At 49.7% G+C, this 18155-nt stretch overlaps 1 protein-coding gene across 1 annotated transcript in view; it reads right to left on the bottom strand.

The window, feature by feature from the left end:
- The window catches only part of PLXNA4 (plexin A4), a 427871-nt gene that overhangs the window by 329853 nt on the left and 79863 nt on the right, over positions 1-18155 (bottom strand). Inside the window, exon 3 of the mRNA XM_072764009.1 lies at positions 16987-17169. Within this exon, the coding sequence (XP_072620110.1) occupies positions 16987-17169 (183 nt within the window). The remainder of the gene's footprint in view (positions 1-16986; positions 17170-18155) is intronic.

Here is an 18155-nt window from a genome sequence, read left to right as displayed (position 1 = left end):
AGAAGACAGGCAGAGGAATGCTTTAGAACAAGTCATCGAAAATGGCAAACAGGTCCTCCTCAGCTTTTCCAGGAACAACTCCCCCCCTACACACACACATACACACACTATATTTATGCACATACTGTTACACACACATTTGAAAGGGAATTATATAACACATCAGCTGTTCCTTTTCACAAGCCCAATTGAGCTCAGTCCTGTAAGTAGAGAAGCTCGTGGTGAGAGTCCAGGGATTTCAACAGGCGGCGAGAGAAAAGGCCCACTCTCTCTGGGGCTCAGAACACAGGCCCTGGAATGCTCAGAAACTTCCAGCAAGGAGAGCTGCCCAGGATGCTAAGACCAAGAGCTTCCTCTCTGGGGCTCAAACTCCTCACATGCCCCAGCCTCACCCCTACCTACACAAAGCTGGATTTGGGGTGAGGAAACCAAATCAAGCTCCAAAATGCACATGGGCACACATACACAAAATCTGTTAAGTCCGTACAGGGAGAGCGAACACAAGAGTGTGGGTTCTGGGGTCTGAATCTAAGTGTCTTGGGGAAAAAACTGGAGTAAACGCTTAGCACGCAGGGCTGCTGCAAGGGCCGTAGACTTTCACATGTAAGGTCTGGGGAGCAAAGGGCCTGGCACGCAGTAGCTGCTCACTTTTCTCTCATTCTTCCATCCTGTCCTCCCCTCTCCAACCCTGACTGATGATGTGGTGACTCTGACCTTTGCAGTGTCATCAGCTTCCACTGATGATTATGCAGGTGAGTCTGATCTAATCACATCACGAGTCCTAAAAGCCCAAAGCCTTCCCAGCTGGGGTCAGAGGGAGCTAAGACTACAGAAGGCTCGAGAGCCGCAATGCTGCGAGCTTTGAAAACAGAGGAAGAGGGCCCTGAACCAAGGAATGTGGGCAGCTTCCGGAAGCCAGAAAGGCAAGGGGATGGATTCTCCCTGAGAAGCTCCAGGAGGGAATGCAGCTGTCAGACACCGTGATTTTGGCCCAGTGAGACCCATGTCACTTCTAACCTACTAACTGTGCTGTTTGAAGTCAGTAAGTGACAGGAGACTAAAACGCTCGCTGCTAGTCCCTGGTGAGATGCCTGGTGCTCCCTCTGCACACACCACCCCCCCCACCCTGGGCTTCTCTCAAGGTGCTCCTGGCCAAGTCCTCCCAGCAGGGAAGCTCGTCTATCTCACCTGCGACTTCAGTGGAGCACCCTGGCCGGGCTCCGTCTCCCTTGCCAGAAAGCCCTCTCTTTCAGAGTCACATGGCCCAGGTTCCCAGTGATGGGATTCCCAAGTCTTGTTCTAAATTCCTGGGACCCTTGGAGTTCCATACTCATCTGTCAGGATGGCAGGCCACAGACATGCTGGAGCCTGAAGAGGAGAGGAGCTCTTTCAGGCTCTGGGGCCCAACTGCAGCAACCCCCCCGCCCCCGGGCATGGATTGCACAACACCAAGCACCAGTGCTTGCGATGCAAGACAGCTGTCCACACGCAAGAACAGGGAAGTGACTGATGCCTGGCATATCCTCCAACCTGGCTTTAAAAAAAAAAAAAAGATTTGAGAGAGAGAGAGAGAGTAGGGGAGGGGCAGGGGGAGAGGGAGTGAGAGGGAACCTCAAGCCGACTCCCCACCGAGCAGGAGGCCCTCCCCCACCGTGGGGCTCAATCTCAAAATGCTGAGATCACTACCTGAGCTGAAATCAAGAGTCAGACACTAAACAACTGAGCCACCCCCTCTTTTTTTTTTTTTTTTTTAAAGATCTCCAACCTGGCTTTCTACAGCCTTTTAAGCCACCAGGAACCAGGTGGGGGTGGTGGACAGGGAGGCAATTCTTTAGAACAGGGAGCCTGGCAAACCCGACTGGGAGGAGAGAAGTGTCAGAGGAGAAGGAAGCCCGACTCAGGAGACAGCAGTGGTGGCAGGAGCTGGGGCATCTGTGGGAACTCACCCCCAGCCGACTACCTCCCAAGCCTGCCAGGAACCCTGGAATCCAGTTCCAGGCTGTCAGCAAAGACAAGTTTAGCACCAGTGATCTCATCTCGCAGAACAGCCCCAGGGCCCCACAGTGCTCTGGGAAGCATCACTTCGACAGGTTGGAAAGTAGACGTCACTGCTGGTCCCCCAACGTAGGTGGAGGGCACAGGGGTCTTTCCCTCAACTCATGAAAGAGGAGCAGGTGCAGGAGACGGCTGGGCTTGGTGACAGGCAGCGGGCTGCGTGAGCTGGTGCTTGAAGGCGAGCCCACAGATACCAATTCTTAGTTTGAGGTGAGTGGCAGGCAGTAAAAAACATTCTAACTGTGAAGTGGTGGCTTATGTCCCTGTGAGCCTCCCCCGTGCTGACACCAGGACATTATGTGACTGAGTATTTATAAATGCAGCAGCAGACAGAAGGTGGGGGAGGGCTGGAGCTCACTCCCTCTGTTGTTTACTGCAAATAAGACTGAGACCCTGCAAAGGGGGGTGATTGTCCCTCATCCCTCAAAGTGAGTCAGCCAGCAGAGAAGAATGAAAATTCATCACCAAGTACAAACCCGAATTCCTGCCACTGGCTCAAGAGGCCTCTCCGTGGCTCTGCAAATTTTTTTTCCTGGCTTATCTTAGCTGGTGATTTTTGCTGGCCACTTCCCCTGAGGTTTTTTTTTTTTTTTTTTTTTATGATAGTCATACAGAGAGAGAGAGAGAGAGGCAGAGACACAGGCAGAGGGAGAAGCAGGCTCCATGCACCGGGAGCCTGACATGGGATTCGATCCCGGGTCTCCAGGATCGCGCCCTGGGCCAAAGGCAGGCGCCCAACCACTGCGCCACCCAGGGATCCCTCCACTGAGGTTTTTCAGTGTATTTCAGGGACAGATTCTCTCTCCTTCCTTGGAGCAAAGAGACTATGGTGGCTTCTCCAATATTGCCCCAAAGTCACAGCAAGGGTAGTGGCAGGAGGGTCCTTTGGTTGTGTTGAGGACACTTGGCTCATACTTCTGTAGCCAATGGACAGGCCCCACAAATCTTGCTGATGGAGGGAAGGATGGAAATACTGAGAATAGACCCAGTAGCCTCTCAGACAGAAATATACTTCTAAATAGCAAATAAACATTGGTATTTCCAGAAGGAAGGACCCACAGGAAAAGGCAGTCCATATCATACTGCTAAAGGTGGTGGATGGATAGTGATGGTAAAGAAATGTCACATAAAGAGGCCAAGTTTATGTCCACACACGTGGCAGGTCACACCCACATCAGATTCGGTCATATTACAGCAGATCAACTCCCAGAGAACATGGGCTGCGGGTCTGGTAAATTCCGCCCCGGGAAATGCCAAAGGGAAGTCATAAGGGGCTCTCAGGGAAATAAAAGCATCCTGAGAATTCGGGGTGACCACAAAATAAAGTCTCTTCTGCCAGAGACCGTATGAACATCGTCGTGGTTGAAAGAAGAAAGAAAAGTTCTACAAGCAACTTAAAATTGACAGCATCTCTTCAAGTAAAGATCCTGAGGAAAGCTGCAAAGAGAAATTGTGACCCTGGGCAAGAATGCACACCTGGAAGCAGGTGTTAGGACAGCACAGGAGGACCCCGAAGGTAGAGGCAAGGTCAGGCCTGGGAGCACAGACGCGTCAGAGGAGTCAGACCAGAGCCCCGAGCCAACGTCCCATCACAGACACACATGCACCCGCTCCTGCGGCATGGGGACATTTGGAGAAGAAGCAAAATTAGTTCGGATCGTGAATCATTTATCCTATGGTGGCAAAATGAGATTTCTTTTCTGCTGTTCTTTTAATTAAAAGTCAGCTCATAAATCAAAGACCTTGTTTCCAGGCTGCAGGAGATGGTAGGAGGGAACCCAACCTCAGAGCCGAGGACGGCCTGCCCGTGCCCCCTTCTCACCCTGGTTATTCACCCATTCGAGGGCCTCACATGTCCTAGCCGCTCAGTGAGGGGCCAAGAGTAGCTCAGCTGAATGACATCGTTCCCCTTCCTCACTGGGCTTCTGAAGTTCTGCCAAAGAGATCTTGAGCACAGTTAAATCTCACAAGGACTGGTTAGTGCATCTATTTGGAGCATCTGAGGTTTCCCCTACAGGCCCCGATCTCTGGAGACCTTCCACACTCCTGGCCTGGGTTCACCTGGGCATTTCTATCCATGGGTTTCGGAGACTCTTCTTGGAAGTTTTTTTTTTTTTTCCTTCTTGGAAGTTTACTAAGCATAGAAAGTCATCCGTTCCTCACCATCTTCTTCATTTTTATTTTTTTTCCTCCTGGTGACTCAAAGACTGCTCTGCAGATGGGAAGTCCTGTTATCCCCAGCTCCTTCATGAGAGAGGCGGAGGGTGCGTATATCAATATTCTCATTGTTCAAATAAATAATTTGTCCGAAATTAGAAGTGCAACCAGAAACACAGCTGAGATCTCCCTGCGGTCAATTCCAGCTCTTCATGTAATATGCAGGCCTGGTTCCTGACCATTGAGAGGTACAGGCAACCCCAGGTGCACACCTGAACATAAAGACACAGACCCAGACACGAAGACTGCGGGGATGAGTGTGGGATGCAACAAGGTGGCACCCAGTGGCTCCTTTTGCTCCTTCTTGTCCTTCTCTGGCTTAAGAGAATGGCTGCCATGACTACTAGGGAAGTGGATGTTTTCCCATCTTGGAGCTGCTCCTCACTGAGGCACCTTCAAGTGCTGTGTGTACCCATACTCACCTGCCTTCATACTCTGATGGGACACAGGGACAAAGGAAGGGAACCAGAATCTACCCACAATGGCCTTCCTCTCACTGTCCCCACCCCCACCCCAAACCAGCAAGTCCCCTCCCCGCACGTGTCCCTGGACAGAGAGAGTCTGGACAAAAGCAAAGGTCCCCCTTTCTCCCGTCCCCAGACCCAGGGCTCTCAAAAACAATCAAATTTAAAACACAGAGATTAAATTATCACTAAGCTAATTATGGGAATCACACTTACACTGGCTGCCGGGAAGCGAGGTCAGCAAGCAGGAGGCATTAAAATGAAAGGCAGATGCAAAAAGCACTTAAAAAAGCATCTGGGAGACTCATTACCCCCCCCCCCAACACACACACACACACACACACACACACACACACGGAGGAAAAAGAGCCCACTCTGATGTCTGAAATGCTGTCCATCTGGGCAACAGTCAGCGCGTTTGACAGCTAAATAGCTCCACTCTGTCATCATCTCGAAGCCAAAGTGGGCGAGTCAGAGGTAAACTGATTAGATGGTGTGCTGCTAATTCCCAGAGAGAACACAAGGGAGGGGGAGCACAGCCAAGGAGGGCGAGCCCCAGGCTTGAGCACAGAGGAGGGTCTGGTACCTCAGTGCCCACGTACAGGTACATGTGGGGATTCAGCACGTGTGCATGCTGGTGACGTGAATGTGTGTGGATGGAGGGGGCACACAGTCATGTGCATGTGGGTCTATGTCTTATCTACCTGGAAATAGAAGGTGGAGAGCCTAGAAAGGACAAGCGGGCCCCTCCTAGCGCATCTGCAAAAGGGCAAACTCCTCACGAGCTTTCCGTGATTGCCAAGGCCCTCACAATCACTGCCACCAGCTCAGCCATGAAAATACTTATCATTTTCCCCAGTTATGGATGCTCAATGGCTCTCATGCATCATCAGTGCGATATACGTTTAAGACGTGTCTGCCAAAAAATTGGCAGTCTACAAAATAAGTTTGAGAGCTAAAAAAATCAATGTTTTCCAAACCAATCTGCAGGACGGCTTCCTCGGCTTGGAATTCCAGCTCTGCACTTCTCCTGCCTTTTCCAGAGCAGTGGATGGTAGGGAGCCCTGAGAAGGAGGCCTGTGAGCTGGCCTTGAGTAGGTAGTCAGCGGGAACCAGGGTGGGTTCATCACCCAGAGGAATGGAATTCAGGGGCCAGAGGTCCTGCCTGTGTCCAGAATGAATTTTGGAATTCACAGTTAGAAAAGCAGAGTTCAGAGGGGGAAATGCGGGAAGTTTAGGGAGTTAAATTACTCAGGGAAAATGAATTTGGGAGGCTCGATTTAATTGCAGGTAAGAGAAATGATTGAATAAATTTGGATAATTTAATTACCTCCAGAGACCTCTGCTGGGCACAATCCGATCTCCGTGTGTAAAAAAGTACCCTCACTCTTACGGACAACTGAATGCAAGGAAATACAAACATTCAGAGTCTAACTAATGGAAGGACTTGAACAACTCTAGTTTTGGTTTCGGGAGAAAAAGCAAATCACAAGAAAATCAGCTGATAGAGGGTTTAGGTTTTTTGTTTTGTTTTTGTTTTTGTTTTGTTTTTTTTTCAAAAAAAAAATCTCTAACACGATGTCTGGGGGTTGATGATATGAAGTCAGTCATATCCTATATTCCTCACACATTTTCTCCAATATTAAGGCAGAAAAGACCATAGCTCTTTAAGTCAAGATGCATCTAGCACATTACAGATGACCAAGTTGATATTTCTTGACTCAACGTTGACGATCGCACTAATAGTCTTTCCGGTAAACTGTGTTTTAACAAAATGTTCTCTGCCCCTCTCTCCCTCCCCACCATACACATCCACATGGGGCCATTTCCCGTGGCAGATTCCTACTTCCCACACCATTCACTTTGGTTTGACCGATAAAATGTGAACAGCAGTAATGGGTGCTCCCTCCAAGGGGCGGCTCTAACAGTCGTCAGGTGGCTCTGCTGCCTCTCTCTTCCTTGCAGCAGAAGACTGGCATGTCCCAGACTGAGGGGCTGCTCTTCAGTCTCTGTCCCAAATATATCACATGGAGCACAGCCACCGCCCAACCAGGGTGCGCGTGACTGCGAGCTGGAAATGGCCTTTATTGTGGTCTAACTGGGAGGATTTAGACACACTGGGTCACAGATCCAGCTATATTAATCGCCCATTTTTTATGTGAAGAAAATAAACTGCTTTCAGAAGTTCTCGGCTATAGAGTTTGGAACCTCTGATGGACTATGATTTCTGGGTAAATCAAAACAGGACTTGGGGCACCCCGGGTGGCTCAGCGGTTTAGCACCGCCTTCGGCCCGGTCATGATCCTGGAGACCCGGGATGGAGTCCCATGTCGGACTCCCTGCATGGAGCCTGCTTCTCCCTCTGCCTGTGTCTCTGCCTCTCTCTCTCTCTTTCTCTCTCTCTCTCTCTCTCTCTCTTTCATGAATGGATAAATAAAATCTTAAAAAAAAAAAACAGGACTGAATAAAAACTCAAATTGATAAAATGGATACATAATGTATCCATTTGGGGAACCCATTCTCCCATTTGAAAAAGGATTCATTGGCTGCCTTTGATGAACTCGAATCTCTTCCACCAAAGCCCATGACCTTTCCATTGGATAAAGAGCTCACGGCCTAGTGGAGACAAGAAGTAGCGTGGGCACTTCCAGCATCCCTGTGGCCTTGGTGCTGCCCAGATCACGGTGGGGTCAAGCGTCCCCAGTGGCCATTGGTGGCACTTAAAGTCAACGATGTGCAAGTTCAGGTCCACCCAGAGCCTAAGCTGATTCTATCCGAAAAACCTCACGGGATCTAAAAGAGATTTACTCTGAAAGTGAAGTTTAAAATGTGCTTTCCTGGGGCTCCTGGGTGGCACAGTTTGTTTCAAGTCTGACTCTTGCTTTCAGCTCTAGTCATGATCTCAGGGTCATAGGATCGAGCCCCTTGGGTTCAGGCTCCACACTCAACAGGGGGTCTGCTTGAGATTCTCTCCCTCTGTCCCTCCCCCCACTCACATACACTTATGCTCGCTCTCTCGCTCTCTCTCTTTCTCTCTAAAATAAGAAATAAATCTGTAAAAAAATAATAAAATGGATGAATAAATCTTTAAAAAATAGAAAATGTATTTTCCTCTCTCACATCTGGCATGTCTGAGGGAAGGCCCAAAACAACTGTGATCATAAAGATTAAATAAGCTAGTCCATGTACGCTAATCTGAGCCATTTAAGATATAATTACATACAACTTTTCAAAAAACTTGTATACCCATCATAAGAAGTCCCCACAGAGGAATCCTGTTTCTGGTAGAAACTCATGGATAAATGCTATGATCTTTTGGGGGAGGCTGAAGAAAATGAATGATCACTGGAGGGAATGTTGGGGAGACAGCAGAGAGCCTGAACTAAAGAAGGGGAAGGGAGGGGGCTTCTGAATGATTCTCCAGGAAGCCAGAAAAGTTGGGACCTGGGGAGAGGCACTGGGGATGCTGTGTGTTTCAGTAGCCTGAGAAGAAGGGAGGGTCTATGGGGTGGGGGAGACCCCTGAGCCAACACCCACTGCTCTCACATCCACTCCTTGGCCCTTTTTTCCTGATGGGACTCATGTGGACAAAGCAGGTCAACAGAGTAGAGCTGGGTCCCCACCCCGCTGTGCCAGCAACATGGGATGTGAAGATGGGCCCCAATTCCTCATCTTTATGAGCCTTGGCTTCTGCAGTGAACAATGGAGATAATGCCACCTGGCGACGGGCATCCAGGGGCAGCTTTGGAGGAAAGGGTGCCCCTCAAGTCACTGTTCCTCAGGCCACCAAACCTAGGAAGGAATTGTGGAATCAGGGCTGCCCCAGACCTCACTAGCCTCACAGTGGTTCTGGGTGAGTTGGTCAAGATAATGTTCATGAGGAGATACATGTTTGGCAGAAGCACAATACTACATAACGACACCGAGCCAACAGGCAAGAGCTGAGAGGTGGCAGTGAACAAAGGCAAGCCCAGGACTGAGGGCACGGCCAAGAAGCTCGGGCTGGGGGGATGGGCATTTAGGAAGAAAATGAAGGCAACCCGGGCTGGACGGGGGAGGTGCTCAAAATGACCAAGCGTGGTAAGGAGAGGGCGTCACTAGGTCCTCGGCCCCACAGGCTTGCAAAGCAATTCTGGGATCTAAGGAGAAGCAGCCATCATCCAATGAGCAAAGACAGGGGCCCTGGATGACCCAACAATGAGAAAACCCATCAAGAACCTCTACACACAGTCCCCAGGCTGTGGGGAGAGAGCACGCGGGTGAGAAGCTAAAGACGAAGGAGCGCCCGAGTGCGTCCTAGGCAGCAGGTCAGTGGCAAGTGGAAAAGCACAGCTTGTCTGCTTCCCAGAAAAGCTCCGGGCCTCCCCGAGGCCACCGCCCACTCTGTGCAGGCTGGGGCTCCAGCAGGATCGCTCCTCCAGAGGGAAACCGTGGAGAGCTGCCAGGTAGGTGGGCATCCCATTGTTTCTCAGGTGGGAGGCTCTTCGTTGGCATTTAAAGGTAGCCAGGGCCCTAAAGGACTCAACCTGTGCCGGGCCAGGGCTGAAGAGCTGAGCTGGAAGGCAGTGGGGCCGGGCTATTTACAGCAGGGCCATAGCTGGGGGCCACAGGAGCCTGGGTGAGGCAACTGTTCTTTTTTTTTCTCTTCTCTTCTTTTCTTTTCTTTTTCTTTTTTTTTTTTTTTTTTTTTTTTTACCCAGGACACAGATAGGCTTGGAGTTGTTTTGGATAGATGAACCTGGCACAACTCATAGGACAATTAAAGAGGGGAGCACCTAGACACAGGAAATCGGTTATCACCACCCGGGGTTCCAGCACAGGGCCCTGAGCCTGCACTGGGGCAGAGGGAATGAAAGGAAGTTTCTGACCAACAGGCACACTGGCCAGGTGCAGGAGGCCAGGTGACCACCTCCTCTCCCAGTTGGGGAGGTGAGGTTAACCCACAGCCTGAGAGAACAACCTCAGTAGAGTCCCAGATGTTACCACATAAAGGAGTCAAGGGCAGACCTTAGGTCGAACTATGTGATCCTGGAGAGTTAGGCAGTCTCTTGGCTCATGTGTTAAACGGAGGTTGTAGCATCTACCCCAAAGGAAATGCTGAGGATTATGCACGTAAAATGCCCAGAATAGGAACTGGTACTCACCAGACGTTCAAAGCACTAGGGTTCCCTTCCCACCTTCTTTCCTGCCAGCTCCATCACTAGGAAAGGGAGCCCTTCCTAAGGAAGGAGGTGCTTCCCAATGGGGGCAAAGCCGGGAGCCATAGAGTCTCCGGGCTGTGGCCCTCCTTGCACCACAAACAGATAACTGGAAGTCTAAGAGTACTGGCTTGGGTGCCCTCGAGGATGCAGAAACAGGGCCGTAGTGTGGTGAGCAGCCACTAAAAGGGCCGTGGCCCCTGCCTCTTGGTATCCAGGCCTAGGTAGAAGCTGGAAGCCCCTCATCCTGAAGGGAGGCTGGACCATATGACAGTTCCAAGGAACGGAATACAGCAAAGGTGACAGGATGCTACCTCTGAAATTGGGTTTCAAAGAGATCGACGCTTTCAGGTTGCTCACCCTCTCTTCTCTCTCTCAGCTGCTGTGTTGTGTGAACGGCCGTCATGGGGGGCGTGGTCCACATGGTGCAGCCAGTGGGGACCTGAAGCTTGCCCACAGCCACAGGGATGATCTTAGGAGTGCATCTTCCCCCTACCCAGCCCCGCCTGCCGCCTTGACTAGCAGCAGTCTGTCAGTAACCCCAAACTAGAACCACCCAGCTAGGCCCTGACGGGATGCCCAACCACAGAAACTACAAGATAACAAATGTTGTTTTGGTTAAGCCCCTACATTCTGGGGTAACTTGTTCTGTCCCAGTGGGTAAGCAAGGCCCCTGTGTCATCTGGGGCCAAATAGAAAGCACCAAGTGACTACAGCACACTTGAGAGAGATATTTTAAAGGTCCCCGTGAGAAACGAACTAGGGGTGGTGGAAGGGGAGGAGGGCGGGGGTGGGGGTGAATGGGTGACGGGCACTGAGGAGGGCACTTGACGGGATGAGCACTGGATGTTATTCTGTATGTTGGCAAATTGAACACCAATAAAAAATTAATTTTTTATTAAAAAATTTTTTAAAAAATTAAAAAGGTCCCCGTGAATGCCTCTACAAGAAGCCAAAGCTGCTGAGAAACGCTCCGTGACACCCCCAGGCGGCCAGTCATGTGGCCACATTCACAGAAGTCCTTTGCTAACAAGGAGGGACTCTCAGCAGACACCCCAATCAGAGCTCAGCCCATGAGTCCTGAGTCTGTTCAGCTGCCACTACCTTTCCCATCAAAGTGGCTGAGGAAGTGCAGTGATTTCAGGCAATGAAGACCTGCCCCTGGTCTTGCCCTCACCGAGTGCCTTCACCACTGCGAACTCAAAGATACTGTCGTCCTCTGATATGGGTCCTATCAGATGCAAGCCCAGCAGTAAGAGGCCCTTTACAGCTGGGGGCCCCATCCTCCCCTCGCCTCTGCTCCTCCCTCTTCCTCTGGTACACCATGTCTTTCATCCTTTCCCATCTTTGTTGTCTTGGTTACATGGCCAGACTCCTGATATGCTGCTAGTTTTCATTTTAATGATATGTTCTTGTAAAGCACAATATTTTACTTCACTTGCATGTGTCACTGGATAAATTCTTCCAGCGTGTCTGGCATTTGAGCATCAGCTGACTGAGTGCGCTCTATGATTTGGGGTGTTTCTGCAGCACTCTCTTCCATTTTAATGCCTTTGCATTTTAATTTATGATCAGGATCATTCTACACAAATGCATACACCACATACACACACACATATGATTCAAAAAAGTGGCACACGTGTATCAATAAATCTTGAATTGGCAAAGCTCATTGAAGACTATCTCCTTAAATCATGTGCACTATTAATGATCATTTGGAATATAAAATGACAAGCGTTCCCGAGGTAGTATTTTCTGGGGATCTCAAAGTGTGTATTTCAAGAGGTTGCCAGGAGAAAGAGATGATGCCCCAGCTTATGGTGTCAAGCTGCTCTGAGAAGGGCTGAGGCCGAAGCTCCATGGTGAGGACACCTCCCAATGCCCGGTCAGGTCTGCTCTGAGCAACCCCCTGAGATTCCCCCCACCAGGGACATGCAGGGACAATGGGTGGGTCCAAGGGCAAAGTAGTGAAAAATAGCAAGGGGCAGGAAGTGAATGCCAGTGGGGATACACTTATATAAAAAGGATGATTGAATGAAGACTTAATATTGCTCAAGAATATAAGACACGCCCTTGAGGACATTGACCAGCTTAGGCCGCCCTCCACGTCTACCACATACCGCACAGACAAAATGGCTTAAAACCCAGCAGGGAAGGCTGCACAAGTAGGAGATGGACCAGAGTGGGCAACTGGCATGAAGTGAGGTTGGTCTGAAGGCCAGCCAGTCTTGTGGTCCCCAGGCTTGAAGGACTAATGACAGAAAAGCCATGTCTTGTCCCCCCTGAGATGAAAGATGAGTAGAAGGGGCACGGCACCCCTAAAACATCTGTGGTGCTCTTCTGTCTGTAGCATCTTCAACCTCAGCTCCTCTTCACTTACCCCACACCTTCAGACCTACACAGGCTTCCCACACACCTCTGTTTGAAGAAACTCGTAACAGAGCTCACTGACCAAATCCTGCCCCAGATCACGTACCTCTGCTCTAATCTCAGGATCCCCAGGCAAGTTGGAGTTCCAACATTACATCTCCATTCGATTTTGTGATACCTTCACCCATTTGGAGTCCTATCAATGGAATGAATTTCTTTTTAAAGTTGATTCAAACTTCCAGGGGAGTGTTTAGAATTCTCGGATACATTTAGGAAGTCGCAAAGCAGTGGCTACACATCTCTGATCCAGTATTGCTCTGTGACTTGAGCATTGCACACACACAGAGCATCTATTCCCTAGACCTTATGGTCAGAATGATACAGACCCAGGTGGGTCTCCCTCCACCCCACCCCACTTCTGTTTGGTTGCCCTTCTGGAACCGTGGAACACAAGCAAATCAATTTCGAAATAGACAATATCCATTTTGATGATGTGCATAATAATTCCCGACGGGAATGATTTTTAAGATATCTACTCCTGTGTACTCTCCCTGCTGACACACGCTGAGTCCCTGTCAAGAGAGGCTGCTGAGGCTTGGCATGTCACACACAAGGCTACATATCCTCCTATGGGCCAAGAGTCGGACCAGTCCGAGTTCTGCATAACCAGTCTCCACAAAGTGCTCTGCCCCTTAGATGTCAACAGTTTAGCCTAGTTAAATACTCAGGAACAATGCAATCACAAAAGGAAAGGAGCCATCACACCTCACATGGAAGTTTATGATGTTTTGGCTCACAATGAACATTAGTCTCTCCCACTAATGTCAGGCAGTAAATTCACTGCCGAACAGCAGCTATAAAATATGATCACTTAGTGGTAGGAATGCAAGAGGCAAGGAAAGAGCCAAAATATTTAAGCAAAGAGATTTTTGTTCATCTGAGGCAACACTGGCCTCATTACCCCAACTCAGGACAGAGATTTTCTCGTTTCCGCAGACACTCTACAGCAGATCAGGATAGTATTCGCCTTAAGACTTTTTTTAACCAGGAGTTGAAATTTTAACAGTCTGTGGGTTATTTCTTAAGTTCCTAGGTACTTCCTGGTGACTGGTAGCATTTATATGCCACATTGCTTAACGGTGCTTGCCTATAACACTAGCCATGGAAAAGCTGCCAATACCGGCCACACACACACACACACACACACACACACGCATCAGAAAACATGAAAGACATCCAAATTGGCACTTTCCTCACCTCCTTTCCCTCTGCCTCATGTGATGTGTGCACTAAAGGAGTGAAATTATGGTCATCAGAGACAAGGTTGCAAATGATGGGGACCCACACCTTTTAAACAAAAGGAAAAGTCAGTAATTTTGAGGGCAACCTATGGATAGCTCTCAGACCCCTGAAACCCACAGCAAACTCCCAAGCCCTCCCACCCACCCTCCCTACCTCAAGTCTCTTGTCGTATTGCAAAGAACTCTGCACGGCCCTTGATACACACAGGAGATTATTACAGGGCTCAGGGAAGACAACTCTGTAATTACGGCTGCAGTGTGATTTCCATTATTCTCACCCCCTCGTTTCAGTAGCTCACAAAACTTCCTGCAAAAATCCTCCTGCAGCCCCAAAGCATTTCATGGCTGGGCCTCTGCCCAAAAGGTGAATGTGGTCCGATAACCTCTGGGAAAAGCAATACAGAGTTATGGCAAGGAAAGGGGAGTGGTGCTCAGCGAGCAGGGTGGTGGGAAATTCTATTGTTTGGAAAAAATAAATAAACTGGCCTTTGCTTTTTATTATTTCAAACAACAGACTCAGCAGCCCAGCCTTCCTTTCCCAACTCACACTGTCCCCTGGGCCGGCTATGCTGAGTCTGCAGCAGCAGTAGCTGGGTTCCAGCAAAACTATTAAAAAGGCTGCCACTCTGAGCTCATGGAGCAGAAAGTTTGGCTGCCCCGATGGCCCGGCTTTCCCCAGGAGGGCCACTGGCTCATTCCCCCCACATGACCCTCTGCTCTTACCTCTCAAATGTTTATGCTTCACCAATCGCCCCATTGCTCTGGAAATTAAATGGAACGTCCCAGGTGGCTGGAACAGAATTGTTCTTACATCAACTCCCCAAAATAATGGGAAATGCCAGTCCAAGGTTTATAAAGCCCCGAGCCTCCTGGTCAGGTATTGCCTGTCGTTGCAGGCCTGGCTGAGCTCTGGAGACACTTGAAGGCAAGGCTCTGCCTACAGCCTGCCTATGGGCATTGTGTCTGTGCACTCTGCGTGCCCAGACCCCCGGAGGTGTCCTCAGCCCACTGTCATGGACATGCGCTGCACTCTGACCTCCCCATCAGGGGCCTGGCTTCCACGGGTGCAAGAGAGCCAGCCCCACTGACCTCGATCCATCCTCTGACCAACAGCGCACATTTGCAGGTTGACTGTCTTGGGTTTACAATGCAACCTTGGCCAGGAAACATGTCTCTTTTGCTCCCCCGAGAGAAAATAACTGTCTGTTCTGTTATGTGCACTGAACTCTCAGTGTTTATTTCACTGACACCAGTGAATGACAATGACAAAAAAAAAAAAAAAAGGAGAAAAAAAAAAAAAAGCCTCCTAAAGGATCTACTCAGTCTTGCCAGCAAGTAAGTGATCCTATGGCCCGGGGTAGGAAATTCAGTGGGTGCGAATCTTTTAGCACATTGGGGTAAGTTACTTCTCCATTGCACTGAGATTGGGGTCTCTAGAGAAAAGAGTTAAAGCACCCCAAATCATCTTGCTTACTTTCTACTCCCAATAGTGCTTATTTACACATCAGGTCAGGTGAAGCAGGTCATTGTATGAACACCCTGTGGGAAGGCCTTTGGTATTTAGAACTCACTTTCCTAGCAAACCAAACTCTCCGAATCATAATAAAAAATGAAATCCTCTGGGCATCCAACAGAAACACCTCGAGGCCCCTGCTCCAAAGTCTGGGCTCTTCCCTCCTCTCTTGATACCGAGGCTTATGGGACACAATTTCAGCCAGTTTAGATACCTGACTCCCAGTTCACGGAAAGCTGGAAGCCAAGGACAGAGGGAAGAGGAGAGACTGGAGTTGGCCCAGGCTCCTGACAGCAGCTGGAGGTGATGAGACACGTAGACACATGTGCACTTAGAGGGAGAGGCAGAAGACAGCACCATCCAGGTAGGAGTCATGCAGGGACGACACACCAACACCTCGCACACGGCACCCTCTCGGGCTTCCACGAGTTTCAGTTCAACGTGTGAGCCAGAATCACAACAGGCCAAGGCAGCCACAAGACTTAACATAGTCTTCACAGAAATGCAGGGAATTAGGAAATATAGTTCTGAAAGCTATGGAGATGATGGTGAAATTAGTCATTCATTTGACACGGAAGGCCCTCCACGACAGTTCCACAGTTAGCTCTCTGGGCAGCACCAGATGGTGGCACGCCGCCCGCGTCATCCTGGTGGCGCGTCATGGCACTTCCCCAGCACATGCTTCCTCTTCCAGATACTACCCGTGTAACTACACCCCACACATCCCCCCACCTCACACACACTCTCCCTGCCTTTCCCCCTCCCTACTCTCACACTCCAGCCCCACTGCCTGTTCCAAGAGATGTCGGATTTAGAGAAAGAAATGATTGCCAGGCTGTTATATAGTAGGATGGGAGAGTAGGCAAAGTCTTCCAGATTTGCCCAGAACATGTCCCCTTGACCACGTGGCACTAATACCCCAAAACACAATGAAGAGAAAGTAGAGTTCAAAACGGTTTCAGATCGGGTAGTGCCCAGTGTGAATCACACAACATCCAGAGAATTCCATGGGAAGCCTAAATTAGACAAGCGGGATTTCCACATAGATTCACCAATATTTCCCTGGGATGAGACTGAAGTGCAATTATCAGCCAACACAAAACAGGATATACTGCTTAGTCTTAGGAAGGCTTTGGATCCAGTCAAGCCGGGGCTCTCTAGGGCACCAGCTCCAAGTCATTGAGATGAGAAGCCTGAGCAAATGTGGCTGAGAGAAGAGTCTTAGGTGGAAGGGTGCCCCCAGTGCTGCTGATGGGCCAACATCACCCAATACCCTGAGGCCTGAAAGCTTCTAGAGGATGAGGAGGAAAAGCTCATGTCCAGGTCAATACCATTCTACTCCACCTCAAGTCATTTCTATGCCCTCACAATACCCACAGTTTCTTCATCCCACCATCTGACTCTCAGCCCCGACAGCAGCTCCAGCAGGTCCTGAACTTTTTTTTATCTGTTTCCCCGCACGGATTCCAGCTGGATGCACCAGTCAAAAGGACTGAAGCAAGAGGAACAGGCACATAACTTGCCCCTGTCCACCTTCCCCAACCACTGCCCTTCAAGAGCCATTGCTGCAGGGCACAAACCCAGGCTGGCCAGAGCACGCCCTTTAGGATGGCCAGGTGAGGCTGCAGTAACTCCGCCATGTGCACACCAGCCCTAGGAAAGAGATGAATCTGCACACTCACCCACTGTGATCCCCACAACAACCCTCCACATGAAAGCAGAGGAGGGACAGGGCATCATTCATGACCTCAACAGCAACTTATCTCCTTAGCTCAAGCTTGTATCACTTGCCCATTGGGGCCAAAGTAGTAAAACAGCATGAGATAATATCCATGCCAGTGGGAAGAGATTGCCTTCGCAGGTCCTACCTTCTTCAGCTTGCCACTTTTGGTGCCCACGAAGGCCAGAGAGTGATTCTTGTAGACGTACGCGATGACGGAAGTCATGCGGTCCCTGTCCTCCGTGAAGACGGGAATGCCACGCACCATCTCCGACACGCCCAGGGGGGCATTCATATCCAGGCCACAGAAATTATCATCAATGGTTAAGAGCTGAAAATTAAAAAGGAGGAAAATTAGGAGGGAACATCAGGGCAATAAGCAGAAGTACCGAGTCAGGGAATGGCAAGGCTAGGAGAATCCTCTTTCATGTGAAACAATCAGATCCAGAGAAACTAGGTGGCCTGTCAACAGTCAACCTAAGTAGTTGGAAGGACCATGGTGAAAAAACACAGATCCCTAGAGTCTCTTTCCTCTGCTGGCCTCCATGGCCTCTCTGCCCCACCTCCAACCCCTCAGGGCTCCATCTTGGTAGCTTAGATCGTCCATCATCACCATCACACCAGCAAGCCCTGGGCCAGCACCCATGAGCAGGGGCCGCTCCAGACAGCTCTCCTCCGGAGTAAGAGGGAATGTGGCCTCCACACCTACACTTATTATTGAGCAGACACACAGATGAGGACTCTTGAGTGCAGAACAAGAGAACTAGAAACATTAACATGTGAGTGACAATACCATGACAGAGGCATGCACAGGCAATCAGTTGGGGAGAGAGGAATAGAAGTAGAAGGTTCACGAATGAACTCAACAAGCCACAGTGGTGCCTCGTGATGCCCCATCTCAGATTCCCTGTTCTGTTTTGTTTTTTAAAGCATAGGGGAAGATGGGCAACCCAGCATTCCCCACGGTGTCTTCTGTGGAAGTCAAGCCCCCCAAGGATGCTCTACCAAAACAGGGCTCCTTGGGCAAATAATTTTGTACCGAAACAGTACATTCCAACACCACATGAGAGGCTCCTAACGATTAGTTACAGGAAAGATCTGAAAAGTCTTTTCAGGAAGAAATATGTTTAACATTCCTTCAGCCTTTCCTAAGCACTGTAGTCCCTAAAAATGACTGGAACGTCTACGAGCATTCCTTAAAGAGAATATCCCCTGGATACCCCGTGTGACACACACATCCAACCTTTTGCTCCTGAGTCCTGGACACTTTCAGGAGTCCGGGAACCAACAGAAAAGCCTTTGGACCATTTCACCACT

This window comes from Vulpes vulpes, chromosome 7, assembly GCF_048418805.1.
Source record: "Vulpes vulpes isolate BD-2025 chromosome 7, VulVul3, whole genome shotgun sequence".
Taxonomy (NCBI): Eukaryota; Metazoa; Chordata; class Mammalia; order Carnivora; family Canidae; genus Vulpes; species Vulpes vulpes.
Note: the sequence above shows the minus strand (reverse complement) of the source record. Positions and strands in the feature narration are given on the sequence as shown.